Source organism: Rhinolophus ferrumequinum, chromosome 13 (assembly GCF_004115265.2).
Source record: "Rhinolophus ferrumequinum isolate MPI-CBG mRhiFer1 chromosome 13, mRhiFer1_v1.p, whole genome shotgun sequence".
Classification (NCBI taxonomy): Eukaryota; Metazoa; Chordata; class Mammalia; order Chiroptera; family Rhinolophidae; genus Rhinolophus; species Rhinolophus ferrumequinum.
The window spans coordinates 22,935,982-22,957,166 of NC_046296.1; the positions used below are offsets into that span (position 1 = coordinate 22,935,982).

At 35.4% G+C, this 21,185-nt stretch overlaps 1 protein-coding gene across 2 annotated transcripts in view; it reads right to left on the minus strand.

Moving 5' to 3' along the window:
• Positions 1-4,899: 4,899 nt before the first annotated feature.
• The window catches only part of ETAA1 (ETAA1 activator of ATR kinase), a 28,984-nt gene continuing 12,698 nt past the window's right edge, over positions 4,900-21,185 (minus strand). The window contains exon 6 of one of the 2 annotated variants that reach the window (XM_033124199.1): positions 4,900-5,520. In XM_033124199.1, coding sequence (XP_032980090.1) covers positions 5,495-5,520 — 26 coding nt within the window. In that variant the 3' untranslated portion in view covers positions 4,900-5,494. Of the gene's footprint in view, positions 5,521-19,029; positions 20,069-21,185 lie in introns of those variants that run through there. The other variant, XM_033124198.1, reaches the window with a different exon arrangement.

Below are 21,185 nucleotides of genomic sequence, written 5' to 3' on the forward strand. Positions count from 1 at the left end.
ATTTTGGGCCACTGTGTTTTCATTTTCATTTGTCTCGAGATATCTTTTGATTTCTTCCTTGATCTCCTGCTTGACCCATTCATTATTTAGTAACATGTTATTCAGCCTCCATGAATTGGTGTGTCTTCCAGTTTTTTTCCTGTAGTTCATTTCTAATTTCATAGCACTGTGGTCAGAGAAGACACTTGGTATGATTTCAATTTTCTTAAATTTATCAAGACTTGTTTTGTGGCCTAACATATGGTCTAACTTGGAAAATGTTCCATGTGCGCTTGAGAAGAATGTGTATTCTGCAGCTTTGGGGTGAAATGCTCTGAAAATATCGATTAAATTCAAGTGGTCCAATGTATCATTTACGGCCGTTGTTTCCATATTGATTTTCTGTCTGGAAGACCTGTCCCTTGTCAGAGGTGTGAAGTCCCCTACTATGATAGTGTTACTGTTGATCTCTGTCTTTATGTCAGTCAATATCTGTTTTATATATTTAGGTGCTCCTATGTTGGGTGCATAGATGTTTACTAGGGTTATGTCCTCTTGTCAGATTGATCCCTTTATTATTATATAGTGCCCATCTTTGTCTTTTAATATGTTCTTCATTTTAAAGTCTATTTTGTCAGATATAAGTATTGCAACTCCAGCTTTTTTCTCATTTGCATTTGCATGAAATATCTTACTCCAACCCTTCACTTTCAACTTGTGAGTGTCTTTTGATCTGAAGTGAGTCTCTTGTATACAGCATATACAAGGGTCTTGCTTTCTTATCCACTCAGCCACCCTATGTCTCTTGATAGGAGCATTTAATCCGTTTACATTTAAAGTGATTATTGATAAGTACATAGTTATTGCCATTTTTAAATTTGTAGTTAGATTGTTTTCATCTTTCTTGTATTTACAGAAGTCCTTTTAGTATTTCTTGCAATTCTGGCTTGGTGGCAATAAATTCCTTTAGCTTATTCTTTTCTGGGAAGCTCTTTATCTCTCCATCAACTTTAAATGATAGCCTTGCTGGATAAAGCAATCTAGGTTGTAGGCCTTTGTTTTCCATCACTTTGAGTATCTCCTGCCACTCCCTCCTGGCCTTCTAAAGAAAAGTCATTTGATAGTCTTACGGGAGTTTGCTTCTATGTAACCCTCTGTCTTTCTCTTGCTGCTTTTCTCTCTTTGTCTTTAACCTTTGCCATTTTAACTATAATGTGTCTTGGTGTGGACCTGTTTGAGTTTATCCTGGTTGGAACTCTCTGCACTTCCTGGGCTTGTATGTTGGTTTCCTTCATCAGGTTAGGGAAGTTTTCAGACATTATTACTTCAAATATGTTCTCAATCCCTTGCTTCCTATCTTCACCTTCTGGTATTCCTATGATGCGCATGTTGTTGCGCTTGATGTTATCCCAGAGGTCTCTTAAACCATCTTCATTGTCTTTTTTTCTTTTTCCTTTCTGTTGTTCAGTTTGGGTGATCTCTGCTAAATTGTCTTCTAAGTAGCTGATTCGATCCTCTGCTTCATCTAACCTGCTGGTAATTCCTTCAAGTGAGTTCTTTATTTCAGTAATTGTGTTCATTAGTTCTAACTGGTTGTTAATTATGATGTCTATATCCTTCTTTATGTCGTCTCTAAGCTCCTTAAACATTCTTATCATCAGTGCTCTGAACTCTGTCTCTGATATGTTGGTTTCATTTGGTTCCATTTCTGGAGGATTCTTCTGTTCTTTTAATTGGGACATGTTTCTTTGTTTCTCCATTCTGGCTGACTCTCTGTGTTTGCTTCAATGTATTTGGTAGATCCCTTAGAGTTCTTAGTTCTTGCTGGGTTATCTTATGTAGTATGTGTCCTTTATATTTGACTTGCACTACTTTCTTCTCCTCTGCGTGTGCTGCAAAGGTAACTCTTGTGTTGTGTATATTGTCCTGTTAAAGAAGATCTTTAATTGCTTTTCGCTTGTGAGTAGGTGGGGTTAACTCCTAGGCTGACTAGTTGTGAGACTTGGCTCTGCTCACTGCAGGGTGTTCTGCTGCGTGATGTGGCACTTAAATGTGGTTAGGCCTCTGTGGGCTCTTGTGCCTATAGAGAATTCCCTCTGGGTGTGTCACTTGTAGGTCAAACCTGGTAGTACTCTAGTTTGGTCTGGAGTTGGCCTCTGGGTATGTTGAATCTTGTGCCTCTTAAACTGGGCCTTGGTAGGGCAATTTCAGAACAAAGCAAATCACCAAGCACCACCACCACCACAACAACAACAAAGAAAAAAATCAAATACATTCACATGTAAAAACAACCGACAACCCACACTCAACACAGGCAAAGATATCAAAGATATAAAGACAAAACAAAACAAAAGAAAAGCAGCACAAGTCTTGGCTTAAGCCCACCAAGTAATCTCCAGGTTGTCCTCTGCTGTACCAAAGAATCCTCTGCATATTGTGTAGGCAGAGCCGGTCACCTGGTGCCCAGAGTCACGTTGGAACTGCAGATTTAGATGAGGGGCTGAGGGGTCTGGATGGTAGTTTCTACAAAGTCAGTGCAGTTTCTGCCCTTGCCTGCACATATGCGCACTAAGAGTAGCACCACCAGCCCTGTGCCCAGTTCTCCTGAGTCTTAGGGCACTTCTTCCGTGTGTGTGTGTGTGTGTGTGTGTGTGTGTGTGTGTGTATGTGTGTGGCGGGAGGGAGATTTCTGAGCTGCTGAAAGCAGGGAGCTGCATCTGCCGCCTACTGCTGATCCCTGGGAGTGCCTCCGCAGTTGTAATTGCCCTGCCCTAGGCCCGCCAGAAAGGGTGGGGGCTGGGGATGGAGGGGTCTTCTTTCTCCCAGCCCAGCTGTGTCAAAGTCTTCCTGCAGGCCAGAAAAGGTGGTGGCTGAGGGTGGAGGAGTCTCCTCTCTCCTAGCCCAGTAAAAATCACACTCTTCCCAGCCTCTTTGCTGGGTCAGAGCTGCACGCCAGTATTCCCAGAGCCTGAGCACTAGGGCTCCTCTGTAATCTGACACGATTCCTCAGTTCAGGGGCCAGTTTAAGTCTCGGAAGGGCGGGGGTCGGATTGGGAGAGTGGGGGGAAGGGCCCAGGTATGGAGTTTGTGTCCTTTGTACGACCTAGGGCCCAACTGGAGGTCTCAGCTGAGGATATTGCCTCAAATGTTGGATATGTTGCCCCCTCAGCAGGAGAGATCAGCTGTGGGACGCAGGGAAAGAGCCCACCTCCTGGCTTTTGTGTTCTCTGTTCTGTCCTGGGATCCCCTGCGTCTCTGCAGCTGCGGATGCCGGCCGCATTTCCACCACCACAGATGTGGACCACGTCTCCACTCTGCTCCCTTCCCTCTTGCCCTGCTCGCCCAATTTGCCCACCTTCAAGTAATCCTTGCATGAGTCTCTTAGCTGTTCTGCGTGATGAGCAGAGAGTCCTTTGATGGCTTATAGATGTCCCGTTTGTGATAAGATCCAGAGGAGAACTCAAAAAGTGCGCCCCGCTGCCGCCATTCCTATGACATCACTCATCCCCTTTCACTTTTAATAACAAACAAGGCTGGAATGCTAGGTCTCTGGATGTTAGAGACCTTGACTTCATGTTCGGTCTTTCAATGATAGGTCTCAGATACCTTGACTTACAGACAGAGCCATGTCCTCTGGCCTGCACCTACGTTGAAAAAACAGTTGAATCTTGTGTTGTGCCACACCATAGGACTGCCCAATCTACACGATATTGCAGGTCAGTAGTGAGTCCCACCTGGATTTGACTTCACAAGATTCCTAAGCTGAAAAAACTGCTGAACCTTGTGTCGTGCCACTCAATAGGACCGCCCAGGCTTCACGATATTGCAGTTCAGTCCTGAGCCCCACCTGGCTACGTCTTCACAAGATCCCCACCAACGGAATCACTGGCTCTGAGCTCTAGCAATGGGATAGAAGCTCACAACGTACCAGGAGCATATTGGGAGGAACTGAGTTGTCTGGCTGCAGACTGAAGGCTGGAGGGGCTCCTTTCTCCTTGGCTGAAGAAACAGCTGAACCACCTGTCCTACCACTCCACAGGATGGCCCAGGCTCCATGGTATTGCAGCTCAGTCCTGAGCCCCACCTGGCTTCACTTCAAAAGATACCACACCCTTTACTAGTCTTCAGTGACACCTTTGAAGAGTTGGTCTTACTGGAGGTCTGGGAAGACTCGAGAATAGTATTTTTTATAATTTTGTGTGAAGTTATTTTTGGATATATACCTTAATTAATTTATTATTATTAATTTGTATTAATCACCTACATTTAAGAAAACATTTCAGCAGCAATTGAATCTGGATATAAATAGAAGTATTTAATTAATCAAAAGTATAAAAAATTTAAAAAATTCAACACAAAGCAATACACAAGAACTCAGGAAATATTAGGTTGGTGCAAAAGTAATGACGATTTAAAAGGTTGAAAATAATTGCAAAAACTGCAAATACTTTTGCACCAGTCTAATACTAAAACTGTAAGAATGAATGGGTCTTCTCTAAGTAATCTACTAGAATAAGAAAAGCTATAGAAAAGACGATGTTGACTGTTGTTTCTACTAACATCGAAAAGTTTTTTTAAAAAATGTAGGATTAGAGTTACTAAAGAATATAAATGTCACATTGCCAGAAGTACAGAAATAATACCAACAAAAAATGAATAGGGCAGGGAGAAAGAAAATAAGAAGTGCTGTAAGTTTTCCAGTTCCCTCATATTTAATAGCTGTTGATCAAAGCACATCACTAAAAGCTAACAAACCATTAGTAGAGATATAATTACATATATAGAGGCTAAGAACATGAAAGATAATGTCATCAACAAAAATAAAATGATAAAGGAGAAGGAATGGAGAAGGAAAAAGAAAATATAGTTAATGTATCATTGCTATTAAGCAACTTAGGTATGTTTAAAGAAATGGGGAAATAGGGGTTTAAGACATTATACACGTATGATGTTCTTGTTATAAAGGTATTTATTAGAACAAAAATATAAACTTCCCAATTAGCAGAAGAAACGAGTAAACATGCACATACATATAGGAGAGGAGAAAGCTAAATTTGATGTATTTTAACACGTGTAAAAAACAAAAAGCAAAACACAAAACGACAACTAAGACCAAATATATTTATCAACATAATAACTATCAATAAATTAACTCATCCATTAAGAGAAATTGAAACCTAACTCCATACTGTATAAGGAAGACATACCTGAAGCAAAGTGACTCACAAGGGAAAATAGAAGGATAAGCAAAATTTACCAGGCATATACAAGTCAAAAAAAGAGAGGGTAACCATCTTAATTTCAGGCCAGAGTGAATTCAGGCTCCAAATCACTAAATGAGACAGAGTTTACTTTATAAAACCAGATGGTAAAATTTTAAATGAAAATACAATAGTTATGAATTTGTATGCCGAATAACTTGGGTACACTATTCCAAAGACAGAAGCTATTGACGAAGAATTCCACTTCTCTTCATCATGTATGTAGGAAGTCACAAGAGAAAGTTTCCCCGATCCTAAAAATGAGATACAGCTGGATAATCTAAAAAACATAAAAAAAAAAATAAACGAATGAATAAACAAAACATTTTTCTTTAACCTATCAGAAAGCTGAGGTTATGAGGCACCCTACTGAACTGAATTTTGAAAAAAATGACAAGTTCTGCTAAGGAGAGACAGAATACACAAACTGTTTTACTTTAGGTAGAGAATGGGAGGAAGAGGTGGCTTCCATAAAGCAAGTAAGAAAACATCTTGCTAATTGTGCTCTATTTGTGTCATCTGCTTTTTTTTTTTTTATCGGCCTTCATGTGAATTAATTGAATATTTTCATGATGTTAAACTATCTTTGCTATTGGCTTCTTAGTTTCACTGTTTCTATTTTTAGATGTTTCTCTAGGTTTTACAAGTACAACCCACACCTAAAAATTATGGACTTGAAGTAACAACTTTTACTATCTCTCATGATTACATGGGTTAATTAGGCAGTTTTGTACTCTCTAGAGTAATTAAAAGTTTATATTTTAAATCACTTAATAAATAATTCTAATATAAGATCCTAATATTAGATAATGTTTAACTACTTAGAGAAATATTTTCAATACTGGGTAAATTTTATCTGTAGGTCTTTGGAGATTCTTGCTCACATGTTCCCTCTTTAACATGATTGCCTAAAGAAGAAAAGTAGGACAATACTTAGTTTCCCAAGTAATCTTTTAACTAAGTGATGGATATGTTTCAAACCCAAGATTTCTGTGGTTAAGTTTTTAGACTGACTTTTCAACTTGGTTCACCAAGTAATACTGTGTGTGACTCATGCATTTATATAGTTCCAGACACGGTGCAGAAGCAGGAGCTTGGTCAAGAGCCCAGCATCAGACAAATGAAAATATAGATGGATAACCAAAGTTGACATGGCAGTTGAAATGTTGATGTTCTGTATAGAAACCTTCACTGGGAAGTTTCTGGGCACATTTATATATTTTCTGACTGTCACATGACACCATTTGAATTGATTATTTGTTGTTATTTTAGGCTTAATTCATCAATTTTAGAGCTTTTTTCCAGACACATAAAACTGTTCCTATGTTTTATCCCGTAATTTGCTTAAAGTATTTGGCTCACTTTGATGTGGAATATATTCAACTTGGAACCAAAAATAGGAGAGTTATGTGAGATTTCAATAATACTTTCCTAAGGTAATCCACCCCTTTCATCAGTAGTATTCTGTCTTCTCTCAAATATAAAGACTACTTCCAACAGTTTAAAAAGAGGCAATTTATATAGTTGCCTGGTGTTGAAAGGAACTATGTTTTTTCTTGCTATCTCTGAAAACAAAGTAAGTCTAGAATAATGATTATCTTTTCTTTTCTTTCTTTCTTTTTTTTTTTTTTTTTTTGATGGTGGGGACAAGGTCCGACTCAAGAAAATAAAAATGTTACTTTTTCCTCTGCCCCACACTTCTTCCTTTTGGAAACTGCCTCTCTTGTGTGTCACAAGATTCTGGTAGAGTTGTCAGTGAAGGGCTACTTCCCTACCCCAAAGTTTGCATGTGAGCAAGCAGGGAAAATAAGAGCTCTTGTTCAGTGACTGAGACGGAAACTAGGAGAGAGAGGGGCCTGTTTCCATGTAGAGGTTGATATTAAAAACCATGTAAAAGCATTCCCATTTTTAAAATGGTAGGACCCATTTTTTCTCACTGTGTGGAGTGAGCATGGCTGAAGATGAAGCCAACGGACAGGGACAAAGAGACAGAGAGAGAGGAAGATGGACCCCAAGGTATCATTTGAGCACTTGGATCAAGCTATACCTAAAACATGGATTACAGTTTTTAAAAAATCTAATAATAGGGTAAAATGTTTGATAAAACTATTTTTAACTATTTTGGAAATAAACCTCTTTGCAGGATATATGTGTAGTGTTCAACCTAAAATTTTAAATACCACACATCAATAGTCCTTGTATCTCTTTTTGCATGCCACACATTAGAATTACACTTATGCACCTCATGAAAGCCTGCAGTTGTTTTGTTAGCATTTCCATTCTTATACAGTAGTGTTTGTGCAGTTATTTGAATATTTCAATATATTTGACCCATATTTTACAAAATTGAGTAAAAAACTGAATAACAAATCTGCTAATATTAGTGGGTTTACATAATTTTAAAGTTTGGAAACAAAACCTTTTAAAGTTGACTGTTAAATGTTTAGAACTTTAACTTTCACATATGTTTCCTAGATATTTCATGAGAAAAATATTAAGGGACTAATTATACGTGGTATTAAGACAACGTATACAACTCAAACAAGATTATATATAACAAATCAATTACAAAAACACACATAAAAATTTTTTTAACAGCAACCATACCCTGCTACAAGTATCTTGACAACAAAAAGATTTTTTATTTACTCATTTTTTTAAGAAGCCGTATTTGATAACATATTGGAGTAGTTGAGAGCTACAAGAATAAAATGAAAAGCCTCCACTGCAAGATAATTCAAAATCTACATATTGAAATGGACTGAATTTGTATAAAGAATTATATTACATTGAAATAAATCAATTACTACTCTGCTCACATCAAGAATTGTAACATCAGCATAGAATTGAAAATGAGGGCACAAGCAAATAGTAATAAATTAAGCAATAATGAAACAAGTCATAATTTAATTTAGAATGTATTTTAAATGATTAGCAATGTCTGTATAACTTCTTTGTAGCTGAGTAAACAACTAAAAATGTTAAGCTTTGAAATTCTTAAGTTCTTTTTTATACATATTAATTTAAGTGATATGGGTACTTTAGTCAATGAAAATTATCTACTGGCAAAAACCTATAATCCTGTACAACAAAGCTTATAGGTTAGTACTACCTCAAATCATGGCAATAAATTGTAAGATTATTTCTAACATAAAGCACAGACTTATAATCAGTCTTTTGTGGGAATATATGTGTACACAAAAGTTACATTATTTTAACAAAAGTGATCCAAACCATTCCTATAAATGACAGTCATCCATTATGTACTATAAATATTAGTTGATATTAATTTATATTATTTATTACATATTTTAATCAAATATATTTAAAAATAGACTTTTTAGCAGGTAAAAATTCAAGAACCTTATAGATATATAAGCAATTTTTAAATTTCCTAACTCTACACAGAAAAGGTCAAATCTACAGCATGACCTAGTGCAAAATTAAGTCAGATGAGATTGGGAATGTCTGGGTTCTCGTACTGGTTCTAGCCTTATAGCCTTGATTGTGTCACTTAACCTCATTTGAGTCTCAATGTCTTCATCTATAAGATGTAGATATCCCATTTCCATGGTAAATAATAGAGTAATCGTTAGGAGAGTATTTGTGCCAGATTGGTTTGAATTCTGGCTGTATCATTTATTAGCTATGTAATCTTGAATAAGTTAACCCCTTTATGTTTCCTTATGTTTATGTTTATGTATTTTCCAATCTACCAAATGGGGTGATACCCTATTCACAGGAGTATTGAATTAAATGAAATAATGCATGTAAAATGCTTAGGCCAGCGCCTAATAAGTGTTAACAATAAGCTATTTTTTTTTAAAATGACCCTGAAATGTGTGGTACAAAGGAAAGTGCTAATTAAGGGGATAAAAAATATAATTCCATTTGTGCATATTAGAATTCTAAGGCAGGAAAATATTAAGGGTATGCCTAAGAAAAGAGAGTAAGTCTGTAATGAAAGCAGAAATAATAACAAACCAGATTTTGTTTTATGTATACCGGTAGTTGACAATTCACAAAAAGAAAATTAAGACATTAAACCATCAATTAATAATTTTATCTATCTACCTATCTATCAATCATCTATCTATCTATCATCTCTATCTTTGCTGTTAAAATATTTAGAAGTATTCAAATAACTAGTTAAGTGCCTCTACCTGGTAATCTTTTCCTCTGCAAATATTTTGTTATAAATGAAAGTAAGCTATACTTCCTCAACCCCTACATGTCAAAAATATGTCGTTTTTAAAATCACTGATAAAACTTTCAACATCATAAAAAGTGCAAAGGTATAACCAACTAAAAGATGTAGGTTATTAATATAAATCTTATAGTCTTTAAATGTACAACCACACATGTGGAAAAATATCATTGTCAATTGAAATCTAAAGCTTGATGAATTATTTGAACTAGCATATCAGTAATGGACATATTCACAAGTTCTGAGACTGTATAGAAAGCAGTCTCAGACCTGTGGTTCTCTTTTTGAGTAAGCCTTGCCAAATTCTAGAAATGCCATTTCAATCGTCTGGGCAATAATTACAGCTTAGAGATGGGGAGTTTTCTTCCCTGGAGTTTAAAGCACTCGTGTCCCCATGGCTTAAATTTCCCTCTCTGTGTATTAGGATCTAGAGACAATGATTTGTGTGTTTCATATCTTAAAGCTATAAAATGCACAGTAGTAAAATGTAAATGTAATATACACTGTCTGACAATTAAGTTCGTGAACTTGTTGCACCGATGTTGCCAACCTTTTTTGATATCAGAGGGATTATTCATTATGAATTTGTACCAACTGTACAAACAGTTAACCAAGTTTACTATTTGGAAGTGCTGAAAATGCTGCATGAAAAAGTTAGATGACCTGAACTTTTTGCCAACAATTCATGGCTCTTGTGTCACAACAATACACCAGCTCACACCGCACTGTCTGTGAGGGAGTTTTTAGCCAGTAAATAAATAAGTGTATTGGAACACTTTCCTTACTCATCTGATCTGGCCCCCAATGACTTCTTTCTTTACCTGAAGATAAAGAAAATAATGAAGGGAAGACATTTTGATGTGAGTTAGGACATCAGGGATAATATGACAACAGCTCTGATAGACATTCCAGAAAAAGTTCCAAAATTGCTTTGAAGGGTGGACTAGGCTCTGGTATCAGTGCATAGCTTCCCAAGGGGAGTACTTCGAAGGTGACTGCAGTGATATTCAGCAATGAAGTGTGAGGCACTTTTTCTAGGATGAGTTCGCAAACTTAATTGTTCAACCTCATACTTTACTCAAGCATTTCACCTATTTTACTAAGTCCCTTGTTTCCTTTCCTTTCCTTTTATTTTTTTATTTTTATTTTTTGTGATATTAGATCAGTTGATATTTATTCAAAAAGGCTACTAGATTTTCAGATAGATACCAGTCTTGAAAGAGAGTTGTGCTCGAGATTATTCATAGGAAAATATGCTTAGGTTTTCCAGTGTTATCAATCATGCGACAATTTCTGACAAGCACTTTTAAGACATTTTAACAAAGCTTAGTATCTAGAAAGGTTTTTTTTTTTTCCCTACACCGCTACCTGATCTTACTTACATCGCTACGCCAGGAGAACTTACAATGTAGGTGCTTTCCTTAAGCAAAGGATTACACATTTTAGGAAAAGCTTTGTTAAAATGTCCTTTTATTTTAAATAATACTTGATAAAATTCAAACAAACAAACAATTGCAATGCTAGGCAGTCAGGTGAGTAATTAGTTGGTGTTTTTAAGACTAAATTTTATTTTAAAATATTCTTAAAATGTCTTGTCATATGAAAACATCCCTTATTTTAAAGCTCATTTCCCTTAGCATTTTCTATTTCTATGTCTTTTGGGAGACTGCACAGTTGAAATTGCACGAAACCATAAAGACATCTGAAGTTACTAAATAACGTCACGAAGTTGCCTGCATCTGTTTCACTCTGCCTTACAAAGAGTACTCCCAGACTTGGAGATATAATAAATGACCCAGGATATCTTTGGTACTTAAACAGTGTTGTCTCTATTTGCATTTAGAAGATATTACTAAATTCTTCATATCAAAGAAGTAAATGTTTTCCACTAAACGTTTAGAATTCTCATCTTTTGATTATAGCAGTCGTTGTACTGAAAAAAGAAAAGGGTCTGTACAATACCGTAAACTAATCATAGCAAAATAATGAATGAATTTAAAAAGAATAATCACAGTGACTGTGGAATATACGAAGTAGAAAATAATTACTGTGGAAAGAGCATGAGATTTGGAGTTAACCTGTACTGGTATTAAAACTGAATATAGCTCAGGATAGTAAAACTGAGCCCATCTCCTCATCTCTGACTGGAGAATAATGTCACTGGGCAGTTGTGACAATAAAGTGACATTAAGTTTGCAAAGCACATAGCAAAAGTATGTGACAAATAGCAGTTACTAAAATGTACCCTGTTCTTGCCAATGTACTAAGTCTGCCTTCTGTACTTAGTACACAAATATGTATGATTGACGCTAGCTCCACCTGGGTGCTCCATCTGGAAAGACTTACCATTGCAAGAGGGTTCAGGGAAGTCAAAAAGATGTAAATATATTAGAAAATGGAACCAGCTATAGATGAAAAAAATTATGGAGTAAGACTCCTTACTAAAGAAAGGATTAGAGGTAAGGATTTATTCAATCATTAGACAGCTATAAAGGGCATATTCTTTGAAAGCTTCATATTAGCTGTTAGGAATCTCCAGGATCTCGAGTGTTCTTTTTCTCTAAATGCAGACTGAAGACAGTAATGAGGAAAAGAACTAACCTTTCACACACCATGGATCAGGACAGTTTGGCCCAAATATACACTATGGTATCAAATAAGGAGAGACATCCTTGAGTTCTCCCACTCAGATTCCCATTAGGTGATAAAGAATGACAGTTCAGATAAGCTGGCACTAGACAAAGCTCTCCCCAGAAAGGAAGTTTGGGTGGGTACTATAGAGCAATAGACTCAGGGGCTGTACTCAAAAAGAATGAATAGAGCTTAAAGGTTTCTCACACATTTGAAAACAGTAACAAAAAACAAACAAAAATAATAAAAATCTTTAGATTTCATTATTGGTACTCAAGAAAAGTGTAAGAAAATAAGTATGCAGTAAGAATTTTGCATTTTGACTCATATTCCCATGACTCATTTTGTACTTCTTCTTGACTTTTTGTTCTTGAGTGTTCTTTTCCATTGCCAGATTTTCATCAATATTTAGGAACCACTACAATTATTTCAATACTCCTTAGACAGGAATGCAAAAATCTAGAATTGGCTTGCTATGTTAAAAAACATAAAAATTGACCTAGCAATTGCCTTTGTTGAAAAGAAACAGTTTCTCAACCCCATATCATCATTTTAATGTGTTTGATGTAACATCCTTCAACAGTTCTTTTTAAAACAGATTATGTGCATATATTTTGAATGTACCCCTATAGTATCATATAAGAGATCTTTATCTGCTCCTCCCCACCTCCTACACCCCTTAATGCCTATATTGCCAAATGTAATTCTGACCTGTTGCTTCTAATGGTTTCAGAGTACACTCCATAGCAATGGTTCTCAAAGTGCAGTGTCCACCGTCCTCAAGAGACCTGTTCAGAGAGTCTGTGAAGTCAACATTGTTTTCATAATAGTACTAAGACATTATTTCCTTTTTCACCGCGTGAAACTAGCGGTTCACTAGCAATGGTGGGCAGAACTACTAGCGCTGTAGTACAAACCAAGTGAGTAGCAACAATGTGTACTAGTAGTCATGGCATTCATCACTGCCACACACTTGCAGTTTAAAAAAACAAAACAAAACAAAAAGACATTTCACTTAATGCCTGTGATAAAGCAATAAGAATCATTAATTTTATCAAATTTCAACTCCTGAGTATAGGTCTTTTTAATATTTTGTGAGATCAAATGTAAGTACACAAAAAGCCCTTCTGCTGCGTATCAACGTGTAACATTGCCTCAACTAATGGTGTGAGTTTAATTAGTTGCTTTTTTACATGGAATACCGTTTCTTTGAAAGAGTGACAAAGTATGTCAAAGAGTGACAAATACCTAAAGTATTCACACTTAGGTATTTGTCATGCATTATCTCAAAAAAAGAAAAAAGTTAGCCTGTTACTTGGAGGGAAACAACGAACATTGCTTTTTATCAATGGAAAAACTCAAACTTTCAAGCAAAACTTAGAATTTGGGAAAACTTATATAAGTTACCATGAGCTTGAAAGCTTTTCAATGCATGGAAGACAGTTCTTGAGATTAGTGGTGATACTAATCTCAAGAAAGTTAAGAAAGTTAAGAAAGTTGATCATATAATGATGTACCAGCTTTGGAAAGATTCGTGTAACTCAGTGAACCAATATTTTCCAAATGACCATTAAATGATATTTTACACATGTATAAAAGATCTATTCAAAGTACAAAATAGACTAATTGATTTTAATATAACAGACCAGAAAAAATTCAGTTGATTCCAGATTCTACATTTATTTTATTTCATTTTTTTTGTGGTAAATTACACATAACAAAATTTATCAACTTAACCATTTTAAGTGATAAGTTCAGTGGTATTAAATACAGTCATTATGTTGTGAAGCCATAACCACTGTGTTGGGGGGGGCTCCTAACTGGTATATTAAGTCAGTAATAGGCAGATTATGACCTACAGAATGAGGAGGCACAAGGCACCTGGAAGGGATCAGCAGGTAGCTTCCTCAGCATCTGAGCTCCCACATTGGGAAAGTGAAAAGCCCAGAGTAGTTTTGATTGAAGGTGCAGTTTCAGTATACTCACACAGAAGAAGTCAAGTCACAAGATTACTTACAGATCCCAGATATGAAGGAGGTAGGGGGAGGCCAGGACACAGTGGGCAGGGAGAAGGGCAGTTCTCCATCTCAGGTCAAGCCAACAGGATAGAGAGTAGAGTAGCAAGCACGGATTACTATAAGGTGGTTGGGGCAGAGGTCACTAACTTTTTGTGGGCTCAACTCTTTAAATGGTTATTTTAAAAGGTCTGCCCCCTAGGGTGGCCGGATGTCTCAGTTGGTTAGAGCACGAACTCTTAACAACAGGGTTGCAGGTTCAATTCCCACATGGGCCAGTGAGCTGCGCCCCCCTGCAACTAAGATTGAAAATGGCAACTGGATTTGGAGCTGAGCTGCGCCCTCCACAACTAGATTAAAGGACAATGACTGATGGGTCCTGGAAAAACACACTGTTCCTCAAAAAAAATTTTAAAAAAGGTGTGCCCCCCAAAATAACACCCCCAAAAACAACATGGGAACTTGTGGTAGGAATCTTAAGCTCAGGTCTTATCTAGATGTCCAGACTTTGGGTGTGAGCAGGGTTGTCCTAAGACCATGCCTACATGAAATAGCGACAACTTGAAATAGCAGCAACTCAAAATAGCGGCTTTCTCTTCACAACCACCATCCACCTCCGGGATTCTTTCCATCTTGTAAACTGCAACTCTAAACCCATTAAACAGTACTCCCCATTCCCTCTTTCCCCCTACATCTTGGCAACCACTGTTCTGTTTTCTGTCTCTATGATTTTGACTATTTTAAGTAGTTCACATAAGTGGAATCATATAGTATGTCTTTTTGTGACTGCCCGGTTTAATTTAGCATAATATCCTCGAGGTTCATTCATGTTGTAGCATATGTCTGAATGTCCTTCCTTTTTTGAGGTTAAATAATATTCCATTATGTACAGAGGGTACCAAAAATTTGTATATACATTTTAAGGAAAAAATTGTATTAAAATTGTAATACTCTATATACCAATAACAAAAGATGAATACAAGTCACATTTGACTTCTGCAAATACAAGAGGTGCTCATAGTGGTTACCATCAGCGTAATTTTAATAGTTTTTTTCCTTTCGTAGAATGTGTAGACATTTTTTTTGGCCCTCTCTGTACATAACACATTCTGCTTCCCTATTCAGCGATCAATGGATGTCTGGTTGCTTCCGTGTTTTAGCTATTATGAACAATGCTGTTATGAATGTGAGTGTTCAAATACAACTACCTTTATTTTTAATAAGGTTTTGAGGTATATTTGACCTACCATAAATTGCACATAAAGTGTACAATTGTGTAAGTTTTGATGTATACAGCCATGAAAACATCACCAAAATCAAATAGTAAATATATCCCACACACACCCCCACCACAAAATTCTCTAATTTGTAATCCCTCCCATCCATCCTTCCCTGCTTCTCTCATCCCCAGGCACTGATCTTTCTGCCATAAAGCATTAGTTTGCATTATCTAGTTTATATAAATCATAAAACTGTTTTCTAAATGTTTCTTTACCATTTTATATTGCTATCAGCAGCATATGAAGAGTTCCAGTCCCTCCAAATGTTACCAATACTTGACATAGTCTCGTTAATTTGAGTCATTCTAATATGTGTAGTGATCTCATTGTAGTTTTAATTTTCATTTCCCTAATGACTAATGATGATAAACTTTTCATGTGCTTATATGCCATCTATATATCTTTTGATGAACTGGCTGTTCAAATCTTTTGCTCTCTCCCTTTTCTTATTGGGTTGTTTTATGTCCTAAAGTTGAGTTTTGAGAGTTATTTATACTTTCTGGAGGCTAATCCTTAGTGAATATGTCATTTGCAAAGACTTTTCTACTTGTGTGTTTTTTTTTCCTTTTCTTCCTTTTTTGATGGTATCCTTTGAAGCACAAGTTTTTAATTTCAGTAAAATTCATTTTTTGTCCTGACTTTTGTCGTATCTAAGAAGCTTGCCTAAAGATTTACTCCTGTTTTCTTCCAAGGAGTTTTATGAGTTTAGCTCTTATATTTAGGCTGACAATCCATTTTTTGTAATTTTTTATATGGTGTGAGCTAGGAATTCAACTTAATTCTTTTACATGTCAATATTCAGTTGTCCTAGCACCATTTGTGGTAAAAGCTATTCCCCCATTGGAGTGTCTTGGCACCCTCACTAAATATCTTAACAATGTCTTTTGATGAATTCCTATTCGTCAATTTGTTCTTTTATGGATTGTGCTTTTGGTGTCACATTTAAAGCAACTTTGGGTAATGCAAAGTCAGTTTCTTCTATTTTCTCATAGGTTTACAGTTTAAGTTTTGTATTTAGGTCTATGATAACATTTTTAAATTTTTGTATAGCATGGGGTACAGACTTTTTTTGCGTATGGTGTTCAACTGTACAAAAAAATTTATTGAAAAGATTTTCTCTGAGTTGCCTTTGTAACTGTCAAAATTCAATTGTCCTTTTGTGTGTCAATCTATTTATAAATTGCATATTGTTTCACTGATCTATTTACCTATCTATATTCCACTACCAGTCTTGATTTCTATAGCTTTATTTACCAGTCTTGAAATCAGGCAATATTAGTGTTTTAGGCCCTTTACATTTCCATATGAATTTTAAAATTAGTTTATCCATTTCTATAAAAAAACTGACTTGATATAATTGGGATTGTGTTGAATCTATAGATTTGGGGATAACTTATCTTAACAATATTGTTTTCTGAATTATGATCATGGTATCTCTCTCCATTTAAGTCTTTCAGCAATGTTTTAGTTTTCAGTGTACAGGTCTTCCACATCTTGTTAGATTTATCCCTGAGTACTTTGTATTTTTAAAAGCATTTGTAAGTAGTATTTTTAAATTTCATTTGTTGCTAGTATATAGAAATGTAATTTACTTTTGTATATGGATGTTGTATCCTATAACTTTGGTAAACTTATTCTAGTACTATTATTTTATAGATTACATTTTCTCAATAGATGATCATGTTGTCTGCAAATAAAGCTGTATATTTTCTTTTCTATCAGGACGACTTTCATTTTATTCTTGCCTTATTGAACCTCCAGTACAATATTGAATAGACATGGTGAGAGCAGACAACTATGTCTTTTTCCCAGTCTTAAGGAGAAAACAGTTTCACCATTATCATGTTACCTTTTTTTTGTATTATGTCTTTAAATCAGGTTGAGGAACTTTCCTTCCAATCTATTAATCATATGACTTTTCTTTTAGAGTTGATTTTATAGTGAATTTCATTGACTTTCAAATGTTAAAAATCAACCCTGCATTCTTGGGATAAATGTCATTGGTCATTGTGCACCATTCTTCTTATATAATGTTGGATTTGCTCTGCTAAAATTTTGTTTAGAATTTTTCCATTTTGTTCATAAGGGATATTGGCCTTTAGTTTTCTTTGAATGTCTTTTTCAGGATTTAGTATCTGGATAATGTTCACCTCATAGAATGAGTTGGAAAACAGTCTATCCCCTTCAATTCTCTGGAATTGTTTGTGTAAAATTAAGCTAAAGGCACTCGAGAGGAAACAAGTGGTAGGCAGGGAAGAACTTAAGCAAAGGTGGAAATATCCAAAGCGTAGGAAGAACACAGTGAAACACTTTTTAAAAAAGACAGATTCTCAGTTCTTTATTTCACCTGTATGATGGTGGCCCCGTAAGATTATAAAGGAGCTGAAAAATTCCTATAGCTTAGTGCTCTTACTACCCTACAGCCATCTTAATGTTGGAGTGCAACACTTCACACAAATGCTTACCATTGTGTTACAACTGCCGACACTGTTCAGTACAGTAACATGATGTATAGGTTAGCAGCCCAGGAGCTGCAGGGGAACAGAATTTGTCACCCCAAAATATGTCTCTTTGGCATAAGGATTCTTTTAGGCTAATTTTAAGAAACAGCAGACATGGGGAAGCACTGAAAACCAAGTAAAATTGACCCCTTTTAAAAGACACACTTGTAAGGGAAATCTCCATTTTGTAAGGGTGTCTCCCTTCCTGTACCAGGAAGAAGGGGATAACCTGATCTCCAGAAACTCTTATTAATGCAGAAATACCATAGCTTCCCATAATTGACTCTTCTACCCCCAACCTTTTTTTGTCTTCAGCTGAAGATGGTATTTAAGATGGTGGCTTCAACCATTTTGGTAAGTTACTCAGTTTCCTGGGGTCTCTCCTACATATACAGGAGGTACACGTGTTATGTAATGTGTTTGTTTTTCTCCTGTTAACCTGTATTTATTTACAGAGATATCTCAGCCAAGAACCCAGAAGGGTAAGAGGAAAATTATTTTTCCTCCCTACAGAGCAATAGGCGATACCATATAGATTAGGTTGGAGTAGGCTATACCATCTATGTCTGTGTTAATTACATTCTATGATGTTCACACAATGACAAAAATCACTTAATGACACATTTCTCCAGAATGTATCCCGTTGTTAAGTGGAGCATGACTGTATTTATTTAGGTTCTTTATTATATTGGCTTAGACAAATAATAAAAGTTACCTAGAATGTGTTACTCTACTGTACATATGAAAACAAATTTTCAAAATGATATATCTCTACATAGCAATACCTTAAAATGCATTTAATTATTTTGATATTATCATAGCTCTAAGACACCTGAATAGTGATCGACCTAATAGGTATTTCACATCTATGACTTTCCTCAGGTCTCCTAGAGGCATTTGGGATGAATAAAGCACCCTTAATGCCATTAGGTTCTCTGCTTGGATTTTACTTCTGGCTTAGCAAATTCCAAACAGGAAAAAGAAAAAAAGAAAAAAAGAGTACTAGAGAAAAACAAATTAGTAAAGAAAGTAAATTAATCAAGGGAAAATTACACAATTACAAGAAAACAGAAAAGAGAAAGACTCGTTTTTATATGTTGGAATGATTAATTCTTTAATACAAGAAACAATGAATATCATATTTAAACAGCCCTTAATGTACTTTTAGTTACTTTTTTCTTAAGTTTTGTACTATAATGAATACCACAACAAACAAGTTATTTTATGTACTAATACTCAGAAGGAAATGGTACGATTGTCTAGGTATCCATTAGAATGAAAGAAATCATTCTAATCCCAATACAGCTTTAACTTGCCTTGTGACTTTCAGAAAAACAGTATTCAATTCTCACCTACACAATAAAGAAGCTGGATCAGATGATATCTAAAGCTTCTGACAGTTCTAAATGTTAATGATGCTACATTTCTTGTACAGCTAATCCACTTTCTTTTAAACTTCTTAAATCAGCATTTTCCCTAAAAATGGTGTAAAGTTTCCAAAATACATCACATTTTAAAATTCAAATCTACTTCAGACTAGGAATTGAAGACAGTGATTTCCTTACCAAAACAAATGAAATCCTTTATTTCCTACCAACCACGCTCCTAAAAATATGAAAGTATTAATTCAAATTTAGAAATGTATAGACCTTAAGGAACAGTAACCGAAAGTAAAAACTATTTAAAAAAATAGTCTCTATAAACTTAGAATGTTGAAGCTTTGTATTAGGAAAAGACGTATTGTAATAAAAAAAATGAAGTAACCTATTTTTTGATGATCCTCCGCAATCACAGTATCTAAAAAAATACAACAAGTTTTCTCTATTTAATTTTACCACATAATTGTTAGCTCTCCTGAATTTCCTAAACTTACATGCAATTACTTTCACATACATATCCAAGGAAAGGTTTCACTGACCACTGCCAACACTGATTTATTAAATAAAGTAGAAGTCCATGCTTTATAACTGTTAAATTTCTCACGGAGAAATCAAGAAACAGTATTTTCTATCATAGATAGTTATCAACTGTCTTTGTTAAGCCTTCCAACTAATATTTCACTTAAAAAATCCAAGTTAAGTGGGAGCTGCCTTTACAGATGATGCCTGTGCTTTGGCCATTCTTCGAACTAGTGCTTCTTGTCTTTTTCTCTGAATTTCTTCAGGAGAATACTTTCTATTTTTCTCTTCTTCCTCTAAAAATTACACAAAATACAGATATTAGTTTTATAGACTATAAAGTCATTCTGAATATGAGTTTTAATTTTTAATCTTTTATTACTCAGATTTGCCATACTGGTTTAGCTATTAAATCACACTAAATGACTAAATATAAGATTCCAAGTACAGACATAATGCTCTAGGCCAAAATCAAGCACTGATCAATTTGTCCCTATTTCATGCACTCTTTTCACAGTGTGATAAAATTCATTTGATTAAAAATGGTACATTTTGATTACCCAGAAAACAATTCTTGTGAACAGTGACATATAATTTATATAACCAACAAATAAATACATTTTAAAAACAAACTGGGATTTTTAACCATCAACAAAACAAAAAGACATCCTACTGAATGGAAGAAATTTGCCAACGATACATCTGATAAGGGGTTAATATCCAAGGTTTATAAAAACTCATACAACTCCACACCAAAAAAACAAACAATCCAATTTAAAAATGGACAGAAGATCTGAATAGACATTTTTCCAAAAAGGACATACAGATGGTCAACAGACATATGAAAAGAATGCTCAGCATCACTAATCATCAGAGAAATGCAGATTAAAACCACAATAAGATACCACCTCACTTCTGTCAGAATGGCTGTCGTCTATAAAGCAACAGACAACAAATGGTGAGAATGTGGACAAAAGGGAACCCTCATCCACTGTTGGTGAGATTGCAAATTGGTGCAGCCACTTTAGAAAACGGTATGGAGGTTCCTCAAAAAATTCAAAATAGAACTACCTTATGATCCAGCAATTCCACTCCTGGGTATTTAACCAAAGATATCCAAAACATTAATTCAAAAAATCTATGTGCCCCTATGTTTACTGCAGCGCTATTCACAATAGTCAAATAAATACGAAAACAACCAAAATGTCCATCAATAGACAACTGAATTAAGAAACTGTAGTACATTTATACAATGGAGTATTACTCTGCCATAAGAAAAAAAAATGAAATTTTACCATTGGCAACAATATGGATGGACCTAGAGGATATTATGCTAAGTGAAATAAGTCAGACGGAGAAAGACAAATAACGCATGATCTCACTTATATGTGGAATCTAAAGAACAGAATAAAT